The following is a 25,455-nucleotide window of genomic DNA, read 5'->3' as shown; positions in this document are numbered from 1 at the left end:
CCTCCTCACTCACCACAGGGGGGTCCACGGGGAGGAGGTCGAAAAAGTCAAAAGGGCAGGTCGGCCAAATTGCTTGCTTTTCCTGATCCCTCCTCCCATCCTAGAGGTTCCTTCAACCATCAGAAATGACTTCAGAAAGGTTAGGAAGGAGGAAAGGACAAGGAAGGTCCGTGGCACGGGATCTCAGCCCTTCTGCCTATTCCTTACCGTCCTGGAGAAGCATCAAAACACTAGGGGCCATAAACTCTGAGGGCCCTCCAAATCTTCTTGAGATGTCCAATCTCTTCCTTTTTCATTCCCTTGCAAAGCAGCCACAGGCTTCATATCTCCTCCTGTTCTTTCTTTGACAGCTCACAATGAGCTCCACGCATAAGAGGGGACAAGCCACAAAGCTTAAACCAAGACCTCTTGGCCTGAAAGAAGGTAAGTGCCAAAGGGCTCTTGCGCCAGCCGCCCCACCTCGGCCAGGGTCACACAACCGTTCCTGGGATTGGCTTTTTTGTGACAGCGTGTTCTGTGAATCTGGTCATTGTGGCTCAGAAACCTGAGTTTCTGGCTTGCCATGTAGTGAATATAGCCAGCCATGGGTTTATTTTATACCTCTTCGAAACAGTGAATGGGTGAAACATAGCAGTCCAAGCAGGAAAGTTTTTGTTGCTGATAATTAACTTGTCTGGAGTGTGTTAAAAGTTTCCCCAGGAGGACAAGCAAAGCCCATCGTAGGACGAATCTCAGGGCTGAAATCTAACTTCTTAGAAAGTTTCTCCCTTTGAAAAAGTGACTTTTGTTGTTTTTTTAAACTTTATTCTTGAGGGGATAGGTTGATAATTTCTTCTGAATTTCTCTAGAGTGTATTTTTTAACTTATTTCATTATGGGGGAGCATTGAAGAAGATTACAAGTAGTCCTTGACTTACAACCACTCATTTAGTGACTGTTCCAAGTTACGACAGCACTGGAAAAAGTGACTTGTGACTGGTCCTCACACTTACGACCATCACAGCATCCTTGCAGTCACATGATCAAAATTCAGGTGCTTTGCAACTGGCATGTATTTACGACGGTTGCAGCATCCCGGGGTCACATGGTCACCATTTGAGACCTTCCCAGCCAGCTTCCGACAAACAAAATCAATGGGGAATGTGATTCACTTAACGATCACCACAAAAAAGTTGTAAATCAGGTGCAGTAACATGCCTTACTTAACGACCGCACCAATTAACAACAAATTTTCCTGTCCCTATTGTGGTCATAAGTTGAGGACCTACCTGTATGCACAAAAGTCGGCAACTTCCTCACTCAGCACAGGAGGTCCACAGGGAGGAGGTCATAAAAGTCAAGAGGTTGGTCACAACCATGTGATTGAGGCCACACCCCATTTTACATATTAGGAGGAGGTGGGGCTCAATCACATGGTTACAATCACCATCTTGACTTTTTTGACCTCCTGCCTGTGGACACCCCTAAGTTCTGCAACACTAAGTTGTCACCCCAGAAAATTTCTCCCAAGTGCTCTTCTCCCTTGAAAGAAATTTGGAAATCAAACTCTTTCATCAAATCATACAAGAAAAGGCCGGAGCACTGCACATCGGAGATGGAAGACCAGCTGCTTCATTGCTTTGTCATTTTGTTCGGTAAGGTGAGATTGATGAAAGAGCGCATTTCCAGATTATCCATACCAGGGACAGCATGTATCGCCAGCCCTTTTTCCATTGTGCGGCTCCAGTTCCTTGGAAACCTGATGGTTACTGTTAAAACAACATTTGACAGATAAAACGCAAAAGACTTTTCTAAAAGGAGACATCTGTCACGTCCAAAAAATCCGTGCGTGGACTTTTACATTGCTCACCATGGCCAAAGGGTTTGGGCCAACCCTGAGCTTTGGAACAAGAGAGAAATCTGAGAATGGTGGGGGCGACCCGGCCCTGGGCTGGCTTGGGGTCCTTGGAACTGAGCCCGTGTCCTCTTCTCGGAGCCAGGTTTGACTGAGATGTACCAGGACAAGCTGCTTTGCGACGTCACTCTTGTGGCCGATGGACAGAGGTTTCCTTGCCACAGGTAAGCACCTCCCGTGGCCCCCCTTTGCAAAACAGCAATGCTCTCAACTTTATCCCCAGCCCCGGATACTATAGATCAGGGTTTCTCAACCAGGGGTCTGTGGCACCCTCGGGTTCTGCGAGAGGTCACGAGGGGTTCCCTGGGAGACCACGATTTAAACAATTATTTCAAATTTGGGCCACTTCACATGAGAGAGGTGGCATGTCAAGGTGACGAATTCATTTAAACTCAGACTGTTTCTGTATTTTATCCCTTGTTTTATCACATCCTGCATTTTTACCTTACAATTTTATCCCTATTTTATCTTACCGTGTTTTATCGTATTTTATCTCAGCATAGTATATTCTAGTTAATTTTACTGTTTTTAGCTGTTTGATGGTATCACATTTTATATTTTATAGTGGCTGATGCCCAACTTTCTGATATGGTCATTTGACTAATCAATAAAGTTATTCTAATATATACATGAGAGGGGTAAGTTTCATTCTTTATTTTCAGTTTAAGAACACTGTCCATGCAAAAATGTATTTATTTTATTTATTTATTTGCTCAATTTCTATAGCCGCCCAGAGGCACTTGCTGAGATGGGCGGCCATAGAAATGAAATGAAATGAATGAATGAATGAATGAATGAATGAATAAAATCTATACAGGCCTCTCCGTGAAACGAATAGAATAATTTTGCGACTTCTGAGGCTGAACGCATAGCATCAGTGCCACGAATGTATGACCCACGCGTGGGTCCAGTAACTTGGAGCTTCAATTCCTGTTGCAGGGCCTTGCTAGCAGCCGTTAGTCCCTACTTCCGGGACATCTTCGTCAATGGCGACAGAGAGGCCGACGGGAAAGAGGTTCTGCTGCAGAATGTGTCCCCGTCAATCCTGCAGAACATCCTGAAATATATCTACATGGAGGAACATACGCTCAGCCCCGAGCTAGCTCCATTCCTCTTCACGGGAGCTAGCCAGCTGCAGATAACCCCCCTGCAGGACGTCTGCTGCAGGTTGGTCCCAAAAAAGACTCCCGGCCGGATGTGCCCCATCGCAATTTGAGCCGGCTTCACAGGCCAATCTCAGCAGAGGGTAGCACTGGCTGAGTTTCATCTTGGAGGCTAATCTCTACCATACGTCCCTAAGATTTCCTAGTGGTCTCCCATCCAAGCCCCAGTCAGGCCTGCTTGAACGGGAAATCCCCATCAAAGATATAGGTGAACCCCCAAAGATGTAGGTGAGACAACACAGGCAAGACAAATTTAGTCACTAGGAGCCGAGCCTGACTGAAAGGAGACTTTACTTTTTTCTCACGTGCTTATGGGACTAGCTGATCCGTTTGCCAGATTCTCTTCCATTAGCTGTTGCTGAGCAAAAGAATGCTGGGTAAACAATTGCACTTCTGGGAGTCGATGTTTGCTACAAGGGCTGGCTGGGATCTCTTTATCTGCTTGCTTCGTCATTTCCGACGGTCACAGAAGCAAATTACTACATTGCGGATTGTCATTTTTGTCCTATCTGCTCAAGAAAGGAATTTCTTTTTGTGCAAAGAAACGGGTTTCCTTGATATTCTCGCAGGCAGAGCATAATGCAGTGTTTCACTGTACTAGACAGTAAAAAAGAAATTTTAAAAAGCAGCCAGGTCAAACTTCTTCCATACTGCTGCCAAGAAATCTCCACGGCACTTGGAGTTGAGGCTGACTCAAGGCTGACTTTACAGGTAGTCCCCGCTTAACAACCACAATTGGGACCAGAATTTCGATTCCTAAGCAAAGTGGTCATTAAACAAATCCAATGCAATTTTTTGTGGCGGTCATTAAGCGAACGCCACAGTTCTCCATTGATGTTGCTTGCCAGAAGCCTGCCGGGAAGGTCGAAAACGGCAATCACATGACCATGGGACGCTGCGACGGTCATAAATGTGAACCAGTTGCCAAGCGCCCAAATCACGATCATATGACAGCGGGGATGCTGTGATGGTTCTAAGTGTGAGGACTGGTCGTAAGTCAGTTTTCTCAGCACCGTCATAAGTCCGAACCATCATTAAATTAATGGTTGTTAAGCAAGGACTTAACAGGTCCTTCTCTGATCTCTCCTTGTTCTGCAACAGCCAGGCCTTTGAGCTCCTCTTTTGAAGACGAGACACTCGGCAGGTCTCCTGTTCCATCTCTCCCCTTCTAGGTTCCTGATGGCCCATCTCTCCATTCAGAACTGCTTTGAGATGTATTCCTTGGCTCAGGCGCATCGCAACCAGCCTCTCCTCCATGCTGTTCTCCAGCTCCTGGTCAGGAATTTTGACCGGAGCTTCGAAGAGGACCATTTCCTCCAGTTGGACCCCGAGGACCTCATGACCATCATCTCCTCTGATGACCTCGCCGTGGCTTCGGAGCTCAAGGTCTACCAGGTGGTCCGGCGCTGGGTGCAGAGCCAGCCCCAAAACCGCAGCCCACTCCTCGGAGAGCTGCTGAGCCATGTCCGTTTCCCCCTCTTCGGCCCCGAGGAGCAGGAAGCCCTCCAGGCAGACCTGGAGCAGTGGGGAGATCTGGACCTCGAGTGGAAGGTCCTGGAGGGCGACGAGCGGCTGCGTCAAACCCGCGGGCTGCGCCAGGGCATGTACAAGCCGCACATCCTGTGCATCGACACCCAGATGTGTGAGTATCAAGAGCTGGATACCGAGGAGGCCCACATGAGCTGCTATGAGCCACAGGCCGAACTGTGGGAAAAACTCCCCGGTTTGCAGTCCTTGACTCACACCTGCTGCACCTCGGACGGAGACAGGATCTACGTCTCGGGAGGCGTCTACAAGAATTCTTACTCCGCCACCGTTTTCGAATTCAGCGCCTTCACCAACCAGTGGCTGCCACTCCCAGCCATGGCCGTGCCCCGGGCCGCACACGGCTTCGTGTTTCACCGCCAGAAGCTCTACGCCATGGGGGGCTGGCGCAGATTCCAGAGTTTCCTAAACCTGGCCGAGAGCCTTGACCTTGCGGCAGGGAAGTGGACCACGATGGCCAAGCTGCCCTTTGCCCTGAGCCACCCGGCCGCCAGCGTGTTGCGGGAGAAGCTGTATCTCCTTGGGGGTGCCACCGGCGTGTCGAACCACTGGCAGTTTCACAAGGGGGTCCTGATCCATGAGATCAACTCCAACACCTGGACCCAAGTGCCTCTGGCGACCGGCTTCTTCGCAGCTGGGGCTGTGGTGGCAGACAACGGCATCTACATCATTGGGGGGTACGCTGAGAAAAAGACCCGGGACTGGGTGGACGGGGCCCTTGTGCCTGAGAACCGGCACAGCACTCGCAAATGCTTCTTCGTCAACGAGGCTGGCAAAGCGAGTCACAGCGTGACCGTTCCCAAACTGCCGCGGGGGTTGGCCAACGCAGGGGTGGTTTCCTGTGGGAAGCGGATCTACGTGTTGGGTGGGGAAGACCTGGCCCAGCGTTACAAAGCGATCTACCACTGGGAGCCCGGCGAGACCCGCTGGCACCGGGGCAGTGTCGAAATCCCCGTGCCCCGGGAAGGCATCAGCCGGTTTGGCTGCGTGACCTTGCTGAGACCCAAGCCTCACATTCTCCGGCTTTTCCAAGTGGCCTCTCTGGTCCTTGTGGCAGCTGTCCCCAAATCATAGTTCCTCCCCCATTGGCTGTTCTTCTGCCCGAGTGGAGATCAGGCAGGAATTATAAATAAATTCTACTGAAATTATGCTGCTGGCTTCTACACGCCTTTGCCTGCTCACCTACAAAGGACTAAGTGACTGAGGACCTCCATCCACTGACCTCGAGAGGCAGCTTCCTTTAGATCATTTCACAAGTGCCCCATCTCTTAAACACCCGAGTCCCAGAAGATTGGCATCATCTCATCCTTAAGATGTTGGTGTTCTCACCCGACCTCTTAGACCTCAAGTCATCACATTAGAATGTCGTGGGATTTGGTGGCCGAGGACTCCAGCCGTTGTTTTTCATTTATTTCTTTTCAATAAATTGGAGGGGCAATTTAAGGCACAGCGTAGGTGAGCCACAGGTGGGTTGGGTCGCTACCTTGGGTTGAATTACTGGCTAAAAGAGTTTACCTCCTTGACAGGGTTCAACCCCAAACCCTTTGATGGTTCTTTGTAAGTTTAGCCAATCAGGCCATTGTGTCATTTGTAAACCTGAGGATGGACCTACCCTAGTCAAATGTTGCGTCAGTTCGGTATTTACACAACTGAGCATCATATGATCTTCAGTAGATCCTCTTGGCTTCTTGGTTTCCACCAAACGGGTCCCAAACTTTTAGACCCAGCCTCAGTTTCCAAGTATCTCATTGGCTTGCTCCAGAACTCTTTGGGAACAGTCTGAATGACACAAGAACGTCCACCCCAAAGGATACCACCCCCAAATCTATAAAGTTTGTATACAGTAATAGTTATTTTGAAAATAAGGACCTCCAGACTCTGCAAATGATCTTTGTTAAATGAAATGCAAAGATTCTGACCCTGATTATGGAAAAAAGATTGCAAAAGTGATTATTCATCCTGCATCATCTGACTTTTTGAAAGGATACCGAGTTTCTGATATTAGACTGTCAGTAGAGATTTTAACAATGTACTCTGAGAATTATGAAACAGTTGTAGTGCCTTTTGGGGATATGAAAAATGCTTTTGATACAGTATATGGTATATGAAAATATGGATTTCCATTACATTGGGGGGATTAAATGTTATCATTCTTGCCCTTCCTCTCACATAATTACGGATTGATTATTCCCCTGCCTCCAACTAAGATGCATTGTCAAAGATGTCCTGTATTTACCCCTACATTGTCAGGTAGACCAGACAGGAAACACCACCAGATGAGCTAATTCTACTTTAATGCTACATTGACAGAATCTTGCAAGTCTGAAAGTACAAATCTCTCCCGTCTCTTTTACAGCCCAAGAAACCAGGGAGGGTCCCTTCTGAGCCTCTTTCTCCACCCATTATGCAGCTGTGGGCTCTGCCCTCCCTTATCTGACCCTTCCCTAGGCAGCATCTCTTCTCCCCATCTCCCAAGGTCTTTCCCACATACCATTAGTTGGTGACATGTCATGGCCGGCATTTCTATGAAGAATCTTCCTCATGTCCAGCTGGTTAATGGAAGGGCACTTAAAGAACAACTTCACCCCATTATCTGGAGGACTTTTTGTTACTACAGGCTGCTGAAAGACCTCTTGAAATCTGTCACCAGTTCCCAAAACTATCCTGAGAAATGTATCGGCCATTCTTGACTTCTTTCTCTTGGCCTGTTTTCAGCGTCCAAAATGAGAGAGCAGAACTTTCTGTCTCCCACCTATGCATCTGTGAGGGTGGAAACTATGCGGAAGACCGCAATCTAAATTTCCAGGAAATATTTAGCAATACTGTGAAGGGTCTCCTACAGAGTTTTATATATTGTAATAAAGACTGAGTTGATTTGAGCAGTTTTACAGTGGTAAACTGCATCATGATTTGGGCTAGGAATTTAAAGCTATTTTCTCTTAAAGGTCCCTTAAAAGCCCCCAATACAGCAAGATAATTCTTAATGAAATAGGAGAAACATAATGAAGCAAAGGCTATATTCCTTGGGATATATGTATGCCATACTCAAATGATATGTGCTTAAATGGTGCCAGTACCACTTTGATGGCTGAAAGCGAAGAGGAACTGAGGAGCCTTAAGATGAAGGTGAAAGAAGAAAGTGCAAAAGCTGGTTTGCAGCTAAACCTCAAAAAAACCAGATTATGGCAACCAGCTTGATTGATAACTGGCAAATAGAGGGAGAAAACGCAGAGGCAGTGACAGACTTTGTATTTCTAGGCGCAAAGATTACTGCAGACGCTGACTGCAGTCAGGAAATCAGAAGACGTTTCATCCTTGGGAGGAGAGCAATAATAAATCCCGATAAAATAGTCAAGAGCAGAGACATCCCACTGACAACAAAGGTCCGCATAGTCAAAGCAATGGTGTTCCCCGTAGTGACATATGGCTGCGAGAGCTGGACCATAAGAAAGGCTGAGAGAAGGAAGATAGACGCTTTTGAACTGTGGTGTTGGAGGAAAATCCTGAGAGTGCCTTGGACTGCCAGAAGATCCAACCAGTCCATCCTCCAGGAAATAAAGCCAGACTGCTCACTTGAGGGAATGGTATTTAAGGCAAAACTGAAATACTTTGGCCACATAATGAGAATACAGGACACCCTGGAGAAGGTGCTGATGCTAGGGAGAGTGGAAGGCAAAAGGAAGAGGGGCCGACCAAGGGCAAGATGGATGGATGACATTCTAGAGGTGACGGACTCGTCCCTGGGGGAGCTGGGGATGTTGACGACCGACAGGAAGCTCTGGCGTGGGCCGGTCCATGAAGTCACGAAGAGTTGGAAGCGACTAAACGAATAAACAACAACATGAGGTGCCAGAGAGATTGAGAACAAATGCCAGCATATTCTGCTCTTATTTTACAGACAATCTCCAACTCCTTCATTCTGTGATTCCATAAACAAACGGAAACATCACATTTCTCTTAGCTAAGACTCCAGCAGGAGTGAGGAATACTATAAACGATTTCTAGCAGATCAGTTCCCAGGGGAACAGGAGAAGGGGCCCAATGTTAGATCAAAGCACGGATAAAGCAACTGGCTATCCACAAGCTTTGTGTATAGTTCCTTTTGGGGGGTGATCCATGATTATGATAAATTCTTATCCTTTCTCCTCATAAATTTTAATTTCAAGCATTTTCTGGCCTCGGGGCTGTAATAAAGTTCTTTGATTGAATTAATTTCAAGCATTTATAATAACCACATCTTCCCTTGTTTTTCCTAACTAACGTTGCCAATTTTTCCTACAGGGAAAATTCTAGCCCTTTGATCACTGGATTACTCACTTTCCGCTAAGTTTTCCAGCCAAGTCCTGTGCATGTTTCCTCAAACACCTATTCTCCTCACCCCAAGAGGCTTTAATCTTGAGTACAGCCATAGGAAGGAAACACTGCCATTTCTCCAAGTTTTGCAGTTTGATTAAAAAGCTCATTATGAATACTGAAGAGAGGGGGGCCGCCGCAGACTAAAGGAAACTGAAGCAAACATTAGGTGTTGCCATGTGGTGTGGGAAACTTTCTAGGTAAGTCAAAAGGAGTGCAACGCAGATTAAGGAGGAGGGGGGACCACAAAGAGTTGCTGTGAGTCGGGAGGCACAAAATTTAATAAATTGTTGTTATGAAAAGAACAGGACTAGAAAAAACTGGCTTCTCCACAAACTGGTGAGAGAGGGACCCTTACCTAGAGTGAACACTCCTGTTCTTTCCCTTGCACAAGTATATTTTCCCAAGTTTTTGTGCATGCACCAAAACAGGCCATTTAAAGACTCGGTGCAAAACACCTCCCCTTCTTTCCAGCTGGCATTACCCCCAGGTGGGTAAATGCGAGGAAGCCTTTCCGGCTATCCTGGCATCACCCCCAAATGGGCAAACGTGGGGAAGCCTTTCGAGCTATCGGGCAGCTGGAAGCGCCCAACAGCCGTAAAGCCTTTCCCAGAGGATACCCCCCCTCCCCACACTTTGGCCTCTGCCACCCCGCACCCCATAAAACCCTCAGCCAGCAGTGCTCACCATTGAAACCTGCCTGCCCCAAATAACAGCTGAGTTTTTTAAAAGGCTGGGCTGTTTTTCACGGGCTGCAAAACAGGCTTTCGAAAGCGGGGAAAAAATCGAAAGGCAGGCAGGCGTTGGGGACAGCCCGGGAATGAATGAGAGGCAGACACGCGGGTAGGCAAGCGAGCACTCTCTGTTCTAGACCTCTGAGCGGTACAAGCGCGCCCCGTCGGGCCGGGGCCGGGCGCCTTAGGAGGCGGGCGGCGGCGGCGGCGGCGCCTCGACGGCCGTGAGCGCCACGGCGGTCTTGCGGAAGAGCTCCAGGATGGGCTTCTTGGGCAGCTTCATGGCGGCGCAGCCGAAGCCGCTCAGCCCCCAGCTGGTGAAGGGCAGCCGCTGGGCGCAGCGCGTCCACTTGGGCGCGCCGGGCTCCCAGTAGTAGACGGTGTTGTAGTACTCCTCGTCGCTCTCGCCCTCCAGGCGGTTGTAGAGGTAGGTGTTCTCGCCGCCCAGCACGTAGATGCGCCGCTTCCAGCGCACCACGCCGGCGCCGGCCAGCTCGACGGGCAGGCGCGGGACGGCCACGCGCCGGTCCACGCGCCCGTCGGGGCCCAGGAAGAAGCAGCGGCGCGTGCAGTGCAGGTTGCCGGCGTCGGGCCAGCGCTCCTGGCGGTGCCGCGCGCGGCTGCGGAAGTAGCCGCCCACCACGTAGATGCCCTCGTTCATGGCCACGGCGCCGGCCCAGTAGCACTCGCTGTTGAGGCAGACCTGGCTCCACGCGTCGGCGCCCACCTCGTAGATGAGCACCTTGCGCGAGGCGTACCACGAGCCCACCGCGTCGGTCACGCCGCCCACCAGGTAGAGGCGGCCGCGCAGCGCCGCCGCCGCGAAGTGGCTGAGCGCCAGCGGCATGCGGGCGATGGGCGCCCAGCGCCGCGCGGCCAGGTCGAAGCTCTCGGCCGAGTCCAGGTACTCCTCGTAGCCGCGCCAGCCGCCCAGCGCGAAGAGCCGCGGCCCGCAGGCCAGGAAGCCGTGCGAGGCGCGCGCCACCGACATGCAGGCCAGCTGGCTCCAGCGCCCGCGCAGCGCGCAGTACTCGTGCAGCGTGTCCGAGTAGGAGTCGTCGGTGTGCACGCCGCCCGCCACGAAGAGCCGCTCGCGCACGGCCACGCAGCGCGCACAGTAGAGGCTCTTGAGCAGCGGCAGCCGCTCCCAGGCCTCGGCCGCCGGGTCGAAGCAGCCCACCTGGAAGTCCTTGGTCTTCAGCTCGGGGCCCTCCATGTTGAAGAGGTCCACGCAGACGATGCAGGTGGCGAACATGCCGCGCCGCAGCCCGCGGCACTGCGCCAGCCGCTCCTGCCGGCTCAGGCGCCGCCAGCGCGGGCGCAGCTCCCGCGAGCGCAGCAGCTCGGCCTGCACCTGGCGCAGCTCGTCGGGCGTCAGCAGCGGGAAGCGCACGTGCGCCAGCAGCGGGGCCAGGAAGGGCCGCCGCGCCGCGCCCTGCGCCGCCACCCAGCGCCACGCGGCCCGGTAGACCACCAGCTCGGAGGAGACCAGCAGCCCGTCGGCGGCCAGGATGCTGGCCAGCGCGCTGGGGCTGAGCTCCAGGAAGGCGGGCGCCTCCTGCGAGAGGCGCTTGAAGTGCGCGTGGACCAGCGCCTTGGCCTCCTGGAAGAGCGCGGCGTCGCTGTGCGCGAAGCCCAGCTGGTAGGCGCGCAGGCAGTTCTCCGGGCCCAGGTGCTCCAGCAGGAACCTGCGGGGAAGGGACCGTGGCAGGCGGGGCGGCGGGCGGCGGGCCCTGCGCCCCGCCGAGGGAGGGGGGAGGGAAGGAGGAAGGAACGAGGAAAAGGCAGGGACCGAAGGAGTGGGAAGGAAGAGGAGGGAGGAAAGGAGAAGGGAAGGAAGGAAGGGAGAGGGAGGGAGGGAAGAGGAAGGAAGAAAGAAGGGAAGGAAGGAAGGAGGGAACCGCCTGCCCCACAGCCCCCTCTTTTCCTCCTGGACCTGCTCCCCAGGCCTGGAGCTAATGAGCTCTCCTGAGGCAAAGGCGTGCCACCGGTGGCTCCCAAAGCTGGAGAAAAGGACCAAATTGTAATTTTGCTGCCCCTTCCTGTTCCATACTGGAGGATGGCCTCCGAGCTTCCACCGAAAGGCCGAGGGTGGCCCTTCGCCTAAAGGTGTGCAAGATATTGCTGACTCCAGCTCCCATGAGGCTCGGCCACCATGGCCGGTGGTGAGGCAGGCCGAGATACGTCCTTCTGCAGGACCAGGGGCATTGGGCCCGTTGTCCTTTTTTGCCCGTCAGCGAGTTTCCCACACCAATCAGTTACATCTGCTTATTTCAGCCGCCTTGCCCTTTTTCCCTCCCAGATACGTTAAGGGCATCGGTCAGTGGCCAATGACCACCTCTGCAACACCATCACAAGGACATGGCGCCAATGGGTTACATCCACGGCAGGCTAAAACTTTTCAGACATGAGACTTTGACTCGCGTGGCGGGCATAAAAGGAACAAGAACCAGTGTCCAGATGAATGCACCCACCTAGCTAGTTTTTATTATCCTGGGATTCGCTATTTCACCTTTTCGGAGCTTTGGATTATTTATACTTTCCCTGATACTGTTGGCAGGAACTGGAGCAAGAAGAGGATGTGCCCCCCCCCAGGGCGATCCACGTTCAGTGGGCATCACGCAGCGCAGGGCTTACCTGGAACAGCTCTCCAGCAGAGGAAGGATCTGAAGGCGGCTGGCTGCTTCAAAGAGATCTTCGGCCATCTCGGGCATGAGTATTACTTCCTCCGTGTAGTAGTAGCGCACCACCGCTTGAATGATGGAGGGCTCCATGTCCTGCAGGTACACCTCCCCGTCCTGGGACTCTCGGAAAGAGTTGGAGAACATGGCTCGGAAGTAGGGGTTGATCGCTGCCAGGAGCATCCTGGGAGGAGAAAATTCAGCAAAAGCTGTACTTCCCCTGTAATTTTCCATCAGTTTTCTCCCTGGCCAAAGAGACTTCTGTTTTTCCACCTCATGATTGGGGATTTGCAATTTCTTTTTCTGCTATTTTTGGTCTGATCTTACTGTTGTGGAGTGGCAGGGAGTGACAGCATTCAGTTGTTGTGAGGGGTACCCAGGCCTCCATCACCCTGTAGCCTCGTGGGTGAAATTCTTCCGATGTTCTTGTGCTCAAACGTAGGATTATAGTTTTGTTGTTATTAGTGAGGGAAAAAAATCTAGAGTTTACCACGAACTACTCTAATATATTTTATAAAAAGTGAAGCCTCCCTTGAGTTGGGGTGGACATGAAGATCAATTAATTTCAGCTAAGTGCTGCCATCTAGAGGTACATATAAGGTGTTAATATACATCTTACTGATTTTATGTGTACTATAGGTTCTGCTCTGTGTTCGTTCTCTCTCTCCATATATATATAAAAACAAAAATTTATTGGGGATTTTAATTACAATAGTAAAATCTAATACAAACCGAAAAAGAAGGAGTGAAAGGTGCAAAGGAGAAGAAAAAATGTAGAAAAAAGAAAAAAGAGAAGTAAGAATATGGTAAAGAAAGAAAAAAAATATAGAGAGAAGTGATTTTCCACCTTCATCACAAGTATAAACAATCTTTGTAACACTTCATCCCATCTAAGGTTACAACCAATGATCTGTTCTTCCCATATCCCATCTCTTATCTATAGACAAATCCATAACACATCACCTTTTCAGTCCTTGTGCCAGCAGAAAGTCCATTACCAGAAATAACACATCTATTTTAACCTTGATCAAATAAACCACCTTCCTGTTACTTCAAACAGTCTTAATCTTTGGTCCATTCCAATAATGTCATCAAATTTTATTTCTTTTCATTTCTTCTTTGTCCCTTCTCACAAGATTCTTCAAAGCTTTAACAAGTCTCTTTTGTAAATCCAATATAAAAAAATTATCCAGGTCACTCTTGGTTTATTATTTGTATTTCCCTTTTGATTTCTACAACATCAGCTGGTTTCTTCTGCATGTCCAGTGAGACATTGTAGATCCACTTTTGATGCCAAATAAAACTCTTGTCAAATAAAACTTGTTCCTTATCTGCCATTTTTTCCATAACATCTTTTGAACACAGTCTATCCATAGAAGCAAACATTGCTATTGATACTGTTAATACTCACTTCTGATTCCATTTTTCAGAAGTGTCCTTCAGTATTTTCAACATTAATAAGGTTTTGCGTCATTTTATAAGTCCCAGTTAATTAGCTGTTAATCAGGCTTGTGTATTTTTCTCCTTTAACCAAAATCTTTAGTTCCCTCCAGTGTCCAGTTTTTAAAATTATTATCTCTATTTTGTCTTGCAAAAGTCCACACAAATCTATTTCCCACGGGAAGGATTCTTTATAATTAATTCCAAAATCTTATTCCAAATTTATCTGGTCCCTTAGTCCATTTATAATTTTTTAGGATCAAAGTCTTATTTAGCTTTTTGCTGTTTGTTTCAATTTTTAAACATTCTTAAGCTTATGATTAATTTTTTTCCGTTAAGGATTGAAGGCAAACTCACCTGGCATTTTCAGACTTGGCAACCTGAAGGTCTCTAATAGCTTAAAAGTAGTTAACAAGCAATTTACAAATGTGATTGGAAAAGAAAGTTTGTGCACTTACTGCCCTTTAAAAGGCGCCAACTGCAGCTGTGAACATCTGTCCTGCAGTCTCTTTGCAAGGAGCAGCTGTCCAAAGCACATGTGGGTGATCTCCGGTCCCCTCTTTGTTCTTCACCGCAGCCGTAGGCTCTGCTTTTCATGGAGCCATCTTCGGTCCTCCATTTCTTCCTCTGGAAGTCTTCATTTTTATTTTTCAATAGTCACATTTGTTTTTGTTTTTACTTGGCATATTTTGGTAATCTCTCTCCTGGCTGAACCATTTTGGTATCACCACTTAAGCATCACAGTAAAGATCAAAAAATAAAAATAATGTAAAGCTCTAGGGGGGAAAAAAACACTCCTGAGCAAGAAATGCTAAAAGTTTATAGAAAGAGAAACCACCAAAATCCTGTTGGGAAGTCATACTTTCAATACTGTCCCAAGACATTTAGCAGAGAAGCAAATTTCTGTTTTGGTCAACACTATAAATCACCATGATGTCCCTTTCAGATACTGGTTTCAGCCACAATCATGTAAATTCAACCCCCAGAAAGCACCTGCCTGCACTGTCTTGCTTGGTTTGCCTTTTATTAAAAAAGGGGAAGGAAGGAAATGGGGGGCACAGAGGAGGAGGAAGAGGGAGGGAGGGAGGAAGGCAGGAAGGAAGGCAGGCAGGCAGGCAGGCAGGCAGGCAGGCAGGCAGGCAGGCAGGCAGGCAGGAAGGAAGGAAGGAAGGAAGGAAGGAAGGAAGGAAGGAAGGAATCGAATGGATGCAGTAAATTCCAGCAACTCTTACCTCTAATGATAAAAAGTTAAGTGCACAAGAGCAGAATACCTGTGACAGGGAAATCGTTCCCCTTTAGCCACAATAGTTGTATCACACAGAAGCTTTTCCTCATACAGTTCTTTCAGCCCTGAAAAATCAGAGAAAGATAACTCAGAGTTGTTCCCCTGTTTGTAAACCTCTGATCAACAGAGAACTCTGTGCAGGTAGTCCTCAACTTACGACCACAATGGGGACTGGGGAGTTCATCGTGAAGTGGTGTGGTCGTTAAGGGAGGCGTCACACGACCACACCTGATTTTATGACATTTATTGCAGCGGTTGTTAACTGAATGGCACAGTTCCCCATTGATTTGGCTGGCCGAAAGCCGGCTGGGAAGGTTGAAAACCGCAATCGCGTGACCCCGGGACGCTGCAGCCGTCATAAATTATGTGTTATACTGCTTTACAGTTTTATCTTCTTATTTATGTTTTATTGTAAACTGCCCAGAGTCCCTTTTGGGAGATGGGCGGTGATAAATTGAATTAATACATTCATTCATTCATTCATTCATTCATTCATTCATTCATTCTGGTTGCCAAACACCCAAATTTTGAACATGTGTCCATGGGGACACTGTGATGGTCATAAATGCAAGGGCTGGTTGTACGTCTCTCTTTTCAGTACCGTCATAACTGTAAACGGTCGCTAAACGAATGGTCACAAGTTGAGGACTAGCTGTATAGTTTTCAGCACACAGAATCAAGGGACACCACACAATGCCAAGGAACTTTCAGGCTGTTTTTCAGAGATTGGGGGGGCAGGGGTAAGGATTAGGATAAGAATTATTGGCTTTCCACAGGCCTCATCTACCCATGTCAGCCCTCCGAGGTAGGCCAGGTCAGGAAGCAGATACCACAAGACATCCTAGAATTAGTGATTAGTGATCTAGGCACTAATAACATGACCTTGAAGGCCTGGTTGTGTTTTTGCTTCCCTCCTTTTTATACCAAAGAGTCAAGGCAGGTCAATCTTGAGTTTCTTTTTCACGTTTTCCTGTTTGTCTGGGCTGAGCTTGTTTTACCAATGATTGCCCATACAGGTAGTCCTTGCTTACTGAGTGCCTTGTTCAGCACCTGTCCAAAGTTACAGTGGGGCTGAAAACATAACTTTACAACCAAGGCCTGCATTTACAACCTCCGCAGCATCCCTCGTTCACACGATCGCCATTACAATCTGTATGTGCGGTCCTGTACCTGTCCTGTGGTTTTTCTTTTTTCCCCCTGCTTGCAGAATGGAGAGATTGGAGAGGAAGGGATCACAGGAGAGTAAGAAGGCACACAGTGGGGAATACACATCGAAAGCAATGCAGTGGCACTAGCTGCCACGAGTGCGCTATGCAGTCAGCCCAGTATATTCCCCATTGTGTGCCTGTTTACTCTCTCGTGATCCCTTCCTCTCCAACCTCTCCATTCTGCGGGGGGTGGGGGGAACAGGTCAGGCACATGAGAGATTGCCTATAGAAATTGCTTGGTTCCCCCCTCCCTGCAGAGCAGAGAGATTGGAGAGGAAGGGATTATTAGAGAGTAAGCAGGGGAATACGCCAGGCTGGTTGTGTAGCACACTCAGGGCAGCCAGCACCAGCACATTGCTTTCAATGTGTCTGTCATGCTCCCCAATAAAACATTCCCAGAGCATCCAGTCGAACTCGCATGTGCTGAATCTTGCAAGTCGCTGGAAGTGGGAGGCGGGCGAGCCAGGAGTGTGAAACCCTCTTGTTTGGACTATCTCTGGCATTCCAGGTCAGGCTGCCGAGAGCCGTTGGAGACATCTGCACGGAGCTGAACAAACTGGCGTGAGAAAGGGGGGCTGCGTACCAAAAGGGGGAGGGGGTTGTATTCATTGGGCTGCTTAACTTGGGGAAGGCACGGGAACTTCTATTTGCAGTGTTTTCACTGTACTGCACGCTACACTCCATTAAAGAGATTTCTACTTTTACCACGTATGAATCGAATTTAATGGAATGCTGAGTAGGGCAGTCATCACAGTGTCTTCCCCACTGTGTGCCTGCTTGCTTGCTTGCAACCCCTTCCTCTCCAGTGAATGTAAATACAAACATTAATTCCCTTCTTGCTAATTATCCCAGCACCGCTGGGGGGAGCATGCCAAGGGCAGGGAAGTAGGGGAAAGGAAAGCACCATCCCGGTCACGTGATTTCCCAGTTAGCGACCTCTCTGCTTAGCAATGGAGTTACTGGTCCCAGCTGTCGCTAAGCAAGGACTGCTGTATTTTCTTCAAGGCTGTACTTCATCAGCGTCTGTTCACACTTTAAGATATCATAAAAAGGGTCAGTCCTGACATGACGCCCCTGGTAATGTCTTGCAGCCCTCAAAGAGGTGGGGATGCCCAACTGCAGGACTGGCATCTCAGGTTAGTTGATGCAGTGCAAGGGTACATCCGAGGCTGTCCTGGGGTGCACCCTTCCATGGAAACATGGCTGGCATGGTCCTAGATAGGGCCTGCTTTCAAGAAGACAGGAGACCCACCTTCCCGTATGTAGTGATCCAAAGGTTTGGGTTCTTCCCCCACAAGATCCTCCTCTCTGTCCTCCACTGAATTCATCCTTGCTCTCCAAGCCGATCCCGGTAAACGAAGCCGTGTTACACGTCATTCCTCTGAGCGAGCACAGCAGAGAGCAAACCGAGAGGGACAGAACCGATTAGCGTTACGGAGTTCGGATCTAGAATTACTACCTTACGGGCTTCCAAAATTTCTCTTTAGAAAAGCGGATCATTTTGCCAACTGTTTCTATAGTTAGGATGCATAGAAGCAATTCTGGTTCACTGGTGTGGCTTCCTCTTCTCTGGACAATTCCCCACCGTATTTTGCGTAAAGCTACTCCAATATTGGCAGTTTTTTCCTATCCCCTTCAGTGGATGGGACTCTGCTGTTTTCGTGCCTGTTGCAGATTGATCCAGCTCCTCACCCATCAATGCCCTGAGATCGCCTTCTCTGCCAGTCACCCACCATATGAAATATAGGTGAGATGTGAAGTTTTTAATTTTATTGTGCTGCTGTGTACGTGTTGCGTTTGATTTCACTGAATTCAGTTGGCCATTTTCATGCCCCTTTCCCCCCCTTTGGCAGGGAGCAATTTCTTAGTGTCACCCATTATTTATATGTTTTTGCATTAATTGAGTTGAATGTAGGAAGGCGAGAGGAAAAGGGGAAAAAAAAAACCTTTGTAATAATTCGAATAGAAACCTGCCTGCCCACTTCTCTTTAGAACATCTCACTAAAAAGGGTAAGAGCCATCGAGGCATTTGTTTGAAGTTTTCAGATGTTTTCTTCCCTTCCAAGACAGGCTTGTGGTCGCACCACCTTATTCTCAGGAAATCAGAAGGAGTCTGACAGCACTTTTTCCGACTAACAAGTTTTATTCAGAAGCAGAAACTAACGCGAGCTTGGCGTAAATTTTGAATAAAATTTGTGAGTCAGAAAAGATGCAATCGGACTCCTGGTTTTTTGCTATGATAGACTAACAGGGCCCTCCTCCTCCAATGCTGTATTCTCAAGATAATTGTTTTGGAAAGCCTCTCTTAATGTGTCAGCGGGAGAAGCTTTCTAGCTGAAGAGAAAGCGGCCAAGGCTGGTGTGTTATGCTGCGATCCATCTTCCCATCCCTCAGCACCTCCCTTTCTGCCCCCTTTTCCCAGTCTGGATCGGCCCCCTTGAAGGAGAACCATTGGGGGGGTCTTACCTTGGGCTTTAAGTGAAAGGTAGGAGCCAGGGAGGTTGCAGACTCCTGAAGAACGATTGTTCAGAGAAAGGCTAGACACTTGCACAGCCACCTCAGCGCTACTGAGTGCAAGGACATCCCTCTGCACCCCAGAGAGTTTTCACCAAGATCCCCTTCTCTTAAGAAAATTCAGCAAACAGAATGGAAACCAGCAGAGGGAAAAATGCAGAAGAATTTCCCTGCATAGCACTACAGGTAGTCCTTGCTTAACAACCATTCATTTAGTGATGGTTCAGACTTACGGCGGTGCCAAAAAAACCAACTTACAAGCTGTCCTCACGCTTATGACCATCGCAGTGTCCCCGCAGTCACATGATCACGATTTGGGCACCTGGCAACCGGTTCGCAGTTAGGACCGTCTCAGCGTCATGTGGTTACACGATTGCCATTTTTGACCTTCCTGGCCAGCTGCTGGCAAGCAAAATCAATGGGGGACCACGTTATTTGCTTAACGACCACATGGTTCACTTAATGCCCACAGTGATTCGCTTAACAACCGCCACAAAAGTCATAAAATCAGGTCGGCTTCGCTTAATGACCGCTTCGTTTACTAACCAAAATTCTGGTCCCAATTGTTAAGCAAGGACTACCTGTAGTTTAAGGAAAGCTGTACATTCAAGCCTGTCCTCTCCAACGGGGCCTGCAAAGTAGTGTGTCCTACCTTTCCTACCGGCCCACCCACCTTGTCCTCTCATTCCCACCTTTGTCCAGACTTACGGTCTCACGTCCCCCAACACTGGGAAGCCAAATTGACCCTCCTCTGTTTGAGCATCAGCAGATTTCCCATTGGCCCACCTGGGACAGGTGTCATAGTCCACTTTGCATAGGGGTCCTCTGATTTGTCCATCCCTGATTGTCTGTCTGCAAGCATGGGGGGCAGGCCTGGCCCAGCTGGAGTCTTAAGAAGGTGGAGAAGGGGAGGGGCGGTTTGTGTGGGGAGGCACAACTAGGAATGTCCAAAAAGAAGGAAGTGTAGGGATGGGCTTGATCACTGAAAACTTGAGGCTGCCAACCATTCTGGAATAGAGCGCCACTGGTGCTATCAGATACCAAGGACAGAAGGAGGACATTTCCTTGGGAAGGAGAATCTGGCAGATTTCTCTTTGGAGATGCTTAAAGCTCCCCTTGTTCCTGCAAATGTGAGAGCTGACCAGGAAGACCCTGCCCCTTCGAAGGAGGCCTCCTCAGGCCACCCATTCAGGGTGGGGGAAGTCCAGCTTTCAACAAGAAGGCGCCTCCCCAAAGATAGAGGTCTACTTTGGACTATTTCAGCGGTTCCCAACCTTTTTGGCACCAGGGACCAGTTTCGTGGAAGACCATTTTTCCATGGACTGGGGGGGGGGGGGGGGATGGTTTCAGGATGATTCAAGCACTTCCTGTTTTTCCCAACCTTTTATTATTTTGTCTTTGCACCATTTGGAGATAGCAGCCAATGGGCTCGCTTTCTCTGACAGGAGGCGGAGCTCAGGCGGTGACGCGAGTGATGGGGAGCAGCTGTAAACACTCAGGCTGTAAATTCGCTCACTCGCCCCCCGCTCACCTCCTGCTGTGCGGCCCGGTTCCTAACAGGCCATGGCCCGGTACTGGGGGTTGGGGACCCCTGGACTATTTGGACTCCAAGGGTTCTCCAGCTTTAGAGAGTGGAACAGCTTCAAAAAAGTGCAGAAAGAAACTGAACTATCAGAGAGGGATAGTTTTGCTCCAAGGAAAGACGAGGAGGGGGGACGTGATGGCACCCTTCAAGCAGGTGGAAGGCCGTCACACCAGACACTCATGATCTGTTCTCTCTCATTCCAGATTTACGTTATAGGAAGGCAGATTCTGGCTGAACATTAGGAAAAAAAACTTCCTAATGGTCAGAGCAGTTGGACGGTGGGGCCGCCGGCCCAGAGGGAGGGTGGGCTCCCTTTGCTGGATGGGTTCAAATGGAAGCTAGGCACCCATCTGTCTGGATAGTTTCAGTTTGGACTCTCTGGGTGGGCTGGATGACCTCAAGGGTGTATCCCAAGTCTTGGTTTCTGTCATTTGGAGAAAGGCCGGAACTTCAGCCAAAGGGGACGTTGCGGTTTTTCCTCTGAAGCCCCCCTGCCTTGGCCACTCACGGGGGATGAACCAGACCTGGTTTTCTGAAACCCGATAGCTGGCCCAGAGGCAGAGGCAAATTTCCCCTTCTTCTTTGTTGTTCTGCCTGTACTAAGTCTGGGTGGAGAGACGTCTGCTTGACTGTTCATGCGTTTCCCACTGAGAATGGCAGGAAACGCCGCTGCAAACCGCACCGCTGACATTTGGCAAGGCAGGCGAGGAGGGCCGGGGCTCCCTCCCAAAAGAGAGATTCGAGCACCGCCCCCCTTCCGTGGGTCCAGCAATGGATGCCTGAGCCTGACCAACATTTTTTCAGGCCTCTTGCAGGGAAGGGAAGTGGGTCGGAGCATGTGATATGCTTCGAACGTGAGCAGCCACTTCATCTCTTCCCCAGTGACCTGGTTGCGCAAGAGGATTGCCCCAGTCCGCATGTAAGCAAGCCTCCCCCCTCCCCCCACTTTGAGTGCCATTTGGGTGCTCAGAGAGAGCAGGAGGAAAGTCCTGCTGGATAGTGTTAGAAAGGGCAACACGGGCTGACCCCAGGGAGAAAAAGGGGGAATCCCAGCCAAGATTGCCCCAGAATGCCAAGCAGCCCTGGGTGCAGGAGGAGAATAGGTCTGCGGGGCACAACTAAGCAGAAGTACCCACAGGCCAGACGTTAAATATATGTGTAACGGGCAGAAGGAATAACCCTGAGGAACAGGAGGAAGAGCCGCAGCAAAGACAACGGTTAGATAAGAGAAATCTGAGTCTGGGCCAGAACTGTAACCTGAGAAAGCGTCTCAGACAAGACCCTCCCTAGTTCTCACGAAGGTAAAGGGAGAGAGGAGGGAAGTGTATTCAGACTTGCAAGGTTCTGTTACTGTAACCTTAGAATAAAAGTATTAGCCTGCATGACTTTCAGCTCGTCTGGTCTACCTTGAAGAGCTGACATCAGTCTTGCAAGTCACATAAAAGTGGACTATATAAATTGAGTAAATAAATAAATATTACAAACAGGACAGCTCCCAAAACATTGACTAAGCAAAGACCACGCTGAGACAAGGAGTAGGTCTCTAGTGTTTTATTACTGCTATTGTCGACAGAAAATCCTACCCAACTGAAGAAGCGTGGGAAAACCCAGACAGATAAACCCCCAAACTCAAGGCGGGTCTGTTCTGGGTTTCTTTGAATGACACATGCGTTCCCCCCCTGGATAGGGGCCCCCTCCTGCTCGCCATCAGTACTCATGACCATACTGTATTACTCAAAAGTCAGCTTCTTTGCTCTTTGTTGAAGAAAAAACCCCAATTTCAATGTGACACACAACACATCCATTGCTACAAATCAGGACTATGGCATTGTATAATCATCCTTTCAGCCATCCCCATTCGTGAAAAATCCATCATTCTCAATATATTCCAAATACTGGGTCTATTGCAGAAAAGAACATAATGTCATTAACATGCAGTCGCATGATCCAGGTGATACAATGCCCATCCAAAGCAAAAGGACAAGATCAAACCAAATCCAAGATGTAAAATAGCAGTTCAGCCTTCAAAATCCCAAAACATCTGGGTTTGTGCCAGCTGGCGCATGATGTGAATTCAGACGTTTGCAAAATCATTTCCATCCAATTTGTTTTTCTCCTGTATTTTCAAATCAAGTGTCACAAATGGTTTCCTGTATGTCACTCTAACACAAAGCTACCCTTTATGGCTTGGTGTGTTAGACAAAATTTCTACTTGCTTTTTATGTTGGATGGACTTGGCCACTGAGGCTTGTAAACTGATTTACTGCTCAGCATGATGTGTGAACCCAGCACATGGAGGCTTAGACAGCCAACTATAATTAAACAAATCATGCTGACAGCAATGAAAGAGCTTGGCCAGGATTTTTCTCTTTGGCGTGGCAGTTTGAACAACGCTTTGCTTTGGCCAATAGCTTGATTTTGCAAACAGGCAAAACCACACCACACACACCCCAAAAATGAAAAAAATGTCCACTGGGCTTCCACCTTTTCCAGTCTTAAAACTGCTCATTTTAACCCACTTTTCAATTTCTCTATTTTCTTCCTCCACGTGATGGGAAGATGATACAGGTCCCAGCCATGAAGTTTAGTTTCTGTGTGTTTCTATTCACTGCTTTTCCTTTTACAGGCTTAAATTCCCACCCTGATAAAGCTCAGAGAAACCATGATCCTTTTCCCCTTGGCCTGACTCCTTCCACCCTTCAGCATCCAAGTTTGGCCACCCTGGGTGCCAGCTAGCATTTTCTATGCTTTGCGGCCCTCCCTACGTGCTCAGGAAGGTCACGATCAGGACTGGCCTCTTGCACATTTGCAGAGGTGTATGCGTCGCAGTTCATGCATCCTGGAGAACAACTTTTAAGTGCTTGCTCTGTAAAGCAATCCGTCATGTGGCTTCTCTCTTCCTCATTTTGACCCAACGGGGGTTTTCTCTGTGCCAGCCCAAATCAGTGCTTCTGCAAAGATTCTGCCCAGTTCTGGGCCCTGCAGTTTTGAAAGGGCGTTGACAGACTAGACTGGGATCCCTGCACTGGGGAAAGGGTTGGACTAGCTGATCGCCAAGATCCCTTCCAATCTTTGCATTCTAGGATTCAGTGGTCAGGCTCACCCTTACCCAAGTGCCTGTGGGCAGTGGACTGAGGCAGGTTGCAGTGCCCGCTGCCTGCTCTCCGCTGACGCAAGGAAATCCCTTGATGGAACCCAACTGAAGGGGGTGGATCATGAACAGGAGAGGAGGTAGGAGATTGCTGGGACTGAAGATCAGGAGCTCATCTTAAGGACATATCCCTCCAGGAAGTCAGAGTGTGAGAGCAGCACATTCCTCACAGCTCAGGAAACAAACTGGGTTCAGCAGTTCAGGAAACTCGGGGGCTGCAGCACACTCAATCTGGGTTGGCAAGACAGATACTTATTCACCAAACGTGCAGTACCATGATGATGATCCATCCTATGGTTTGACCAAGGCTGTGCGCCCACCACGCATGAAGCGTCCAACCACCCCTCCTCTTCGCAGCCTTCCCCCCTTGCTGGGCGAAACCAGCCAGCGCTTCAGTCAGATGGTGGGAGGGAAGGCATTCCTGCCCCTATACTGCAGATGGAAGAACTGAGGCCGAGACCCCAGGCCCGTGTTCAGAGGAAGCCAGACCAGAGCAGCTCCATCGTTGCCCAATTTCCATTCTCTTCCAGGGGACAGAGGAACCCAACCTAAACCACTCCTTATGCTAAGTCAAATGCTTTGGCACTGGTGCCACAGCAACCAACCCTAACCCAGTGCCCTCCAGATTTCTGTTGGTTCTGTAAACCCCAACATTCCTGCCCAGAGCATGGGATATGTAGTCCCAAGACCTCTGGAGGGAACCGGGCGGGGGAAGGCTGGGTTTTAGTGGCTCGTGCCTTCACACATTGTATGCGCTCAGCCAGTGGCAGTGTACTCAACAAGCCATGGTTAAACTGTGGCTTCCTGTGTGAGCTGATGCACCACACTATGTTAATTAACATAGCTGGTTTGGTCTGGGGTTTAATCAAGGTGTGTGGAGCCAAGGAAACGAGACTTTCAGAGATGACACAGGAAACCTGGACAGAAAAGGCAAAAACATTAAACGTTCAGCATTTCTACTTGGGAACCTCCGAAAGCATGAAATCCGGCAAACATTTTTAAGGTTAACCATTGAGTTCTTCTAACTGTTCCTGCTGCGGTGCTGCTTCCTGTCCTTTCACCCAAAATGTCGGGGTGACTCATCACCATAACAAAAGGACAGAAATCATAAAAACTGCCTTGAAGCAGAAATAGAAAACCAGTCAATCAAATGGTTCAGGAAGCCCAAACAGGCTTCCCTTGGCCCAATTGACTTTTGGCTGCCAAGCTTAGATTCCTTTCTTGGCACCGTGAATGCAGTGGCATAAAAGTCAAGGTCTGTTTCAGTGGTTTTATTTTTATTTTCCTTTAAATTCGATTCAAGTGCCCCCTTCTCCTTCAGGAACAAGCAAAAATGACTCGGGGACCATTGAAATTTTCCACAGTGGGACCCTAGCAGAATCGAGCTGATTTTGACTGATCTGCTAAAACTAAACCAAGTTGGACTTAGACCATGCTTGGATGGAGCACCACCAGGTAATCGCAGGGCTGTAGGTTAAACAGGGGAGTCAAAACCTTCCAGCAAGAAGGCAATGACAAACCATATATCTGACAGATAAATAATTAAATATCCATATTATCAAGAAAACAGGGTGCAGATCTCTGTGAAATCACCAGGGCTTGAGTTTGATTTAAGGGATTTTTCCCCCCTGTACAGTACTTTAAATTTTCTTCTCTGTTAAGGGTTTCTTGTGCCTTGCATCCAATGTGTCCTGTCACCTGAAAAAAAAATTGATTTTAAAAATAGATGGGGAGGGGGCAAGGGATAAATAATCTTAAATTTTCTTTTCTTCAATCCCTTTTTACTTAAAACCCCAGCAACAGGCCAATCTTTTGCCATAGAAAGGATTACGGAAAGCCCTGCTTTTCACTCACCACCTAGAATGGCCCAACGTCAAAACTTTTAAAAGTGCAGTTGTGAGTG

The 25,455-nt window shown here is 48.9% G+C and overlaps 2 protein-coding genes across 2 annotated transcripts; one reads left to right on the top strand and one right to left on the bottom strand.

Annotated features, from left to right (window-relative positions):
- The first annotated feature begins 356 nt into the window (after nucleotides 1-356).
- On the top strand, nucleotides 357-5,675 carry LOC134507174 (kelch-like protein 24). The gene is made up of 4 exons (XM_063317666.1): nucleotides 357-423; nucleotides 1,979-2,057; nucleotides 2,833-3,060; nucleotides 4,229-5,675. The coding sequence occupies exons 1-4, from the start codon at nucleotides 357-359 to the stop codon at nucleotides 5,673-5,675; spliced, it is 1,821 nt and encodes a 606-aa protein (XP_063173736.1).
- A 4,197-nt stretch (nucleotides 5,676-9,872) lies between these two features.
- On the bottom strand, nucleotides 9,873-17,630 carry LOC134507172 (kelch-like protein 24a). The gene is made up of 4 exons (XM_063317665.1): nucleotides 17,555-17,630; nucleotides 15,081-15,159; nucleotides 12,326-12,553; nucleotides 9,873-11,376 (listed from the first exon to the last, which is right to left on the bottom strand). Exons 1-4 carry the CDS (start codon nucleotides 17,628-17,630, stop codon nucleotides 9,873-9,875), a joined length of 1,887 nt encoding a protein of 628 aa, XP_063173735.1.
- Between the last annotated feature and the right edge of the window lie 7,825 nt (nucleotides 17,631-25,455).

Source organism: Candoia aspera, chromosome 18, assembly GCF_035149785.1.
Source record: "Candoia aspera isolate rCanAsp1 chromosome 18, rCanAsp1.hap2, whole genome shotgun sequence".
NCBI classification, from domain to species: Eukaryota; Metazoa; Chordata; class Lepidosauria; order Squamata; family Boidae; genus Candoia; species Candoia aspera.
This window is presented reverse-complemented; position numbering and strand designations above follow the sequence as displayed.

Excerpts from the sequence above, each read along its gene's own strand:
- LOC134507172 (XM_063317665.1), bottom strand. The coding sequence starts at position 17,630 with ATGAATTCAGTGGAGGACAGAGAGGAGGATCTTGTGGGGGAAGAACCC. Across the intron at positions 15,160-17,554 it reads GGATCACTACATACGGGAAG|GGCTGAAAGAACTGTATGAG; the intron begins GTGGGTCTCCTG and ends CTGATTTTTCAG. Across the intron at positions 12,554-15,080 it reads GAACGATTTCCCTGTCACAG|GATGCTCCTGGCAGCGATCA; the intron begins GTATTCTGCTCT and ends TTCTCCTCCCAG.
- LOC134507174 (XM_063317666.1), top strand. The coding sequence starts at position 357 with ATGAGCTCCACGCATAAGAGGGGACAAGCCACAAAGCTTAAACCAAGA. Across the intron at positions 2,058-2,832 it reads CAGAGGTTTCCTTGCCACAG|GGCCTTGCTAGCAGCCGTTA; the intron begins GTAAGCACCTCC and ends TTCCTGTTGCAG. Across the intron at positions 3,061-4,228 it reads CTGCAGGACGTCTGCTGCAG|GTTCCTGATGGCCCATCTCT; the intron begins GTTGGTCCCAAA and ends CTCCCCTTCTAG.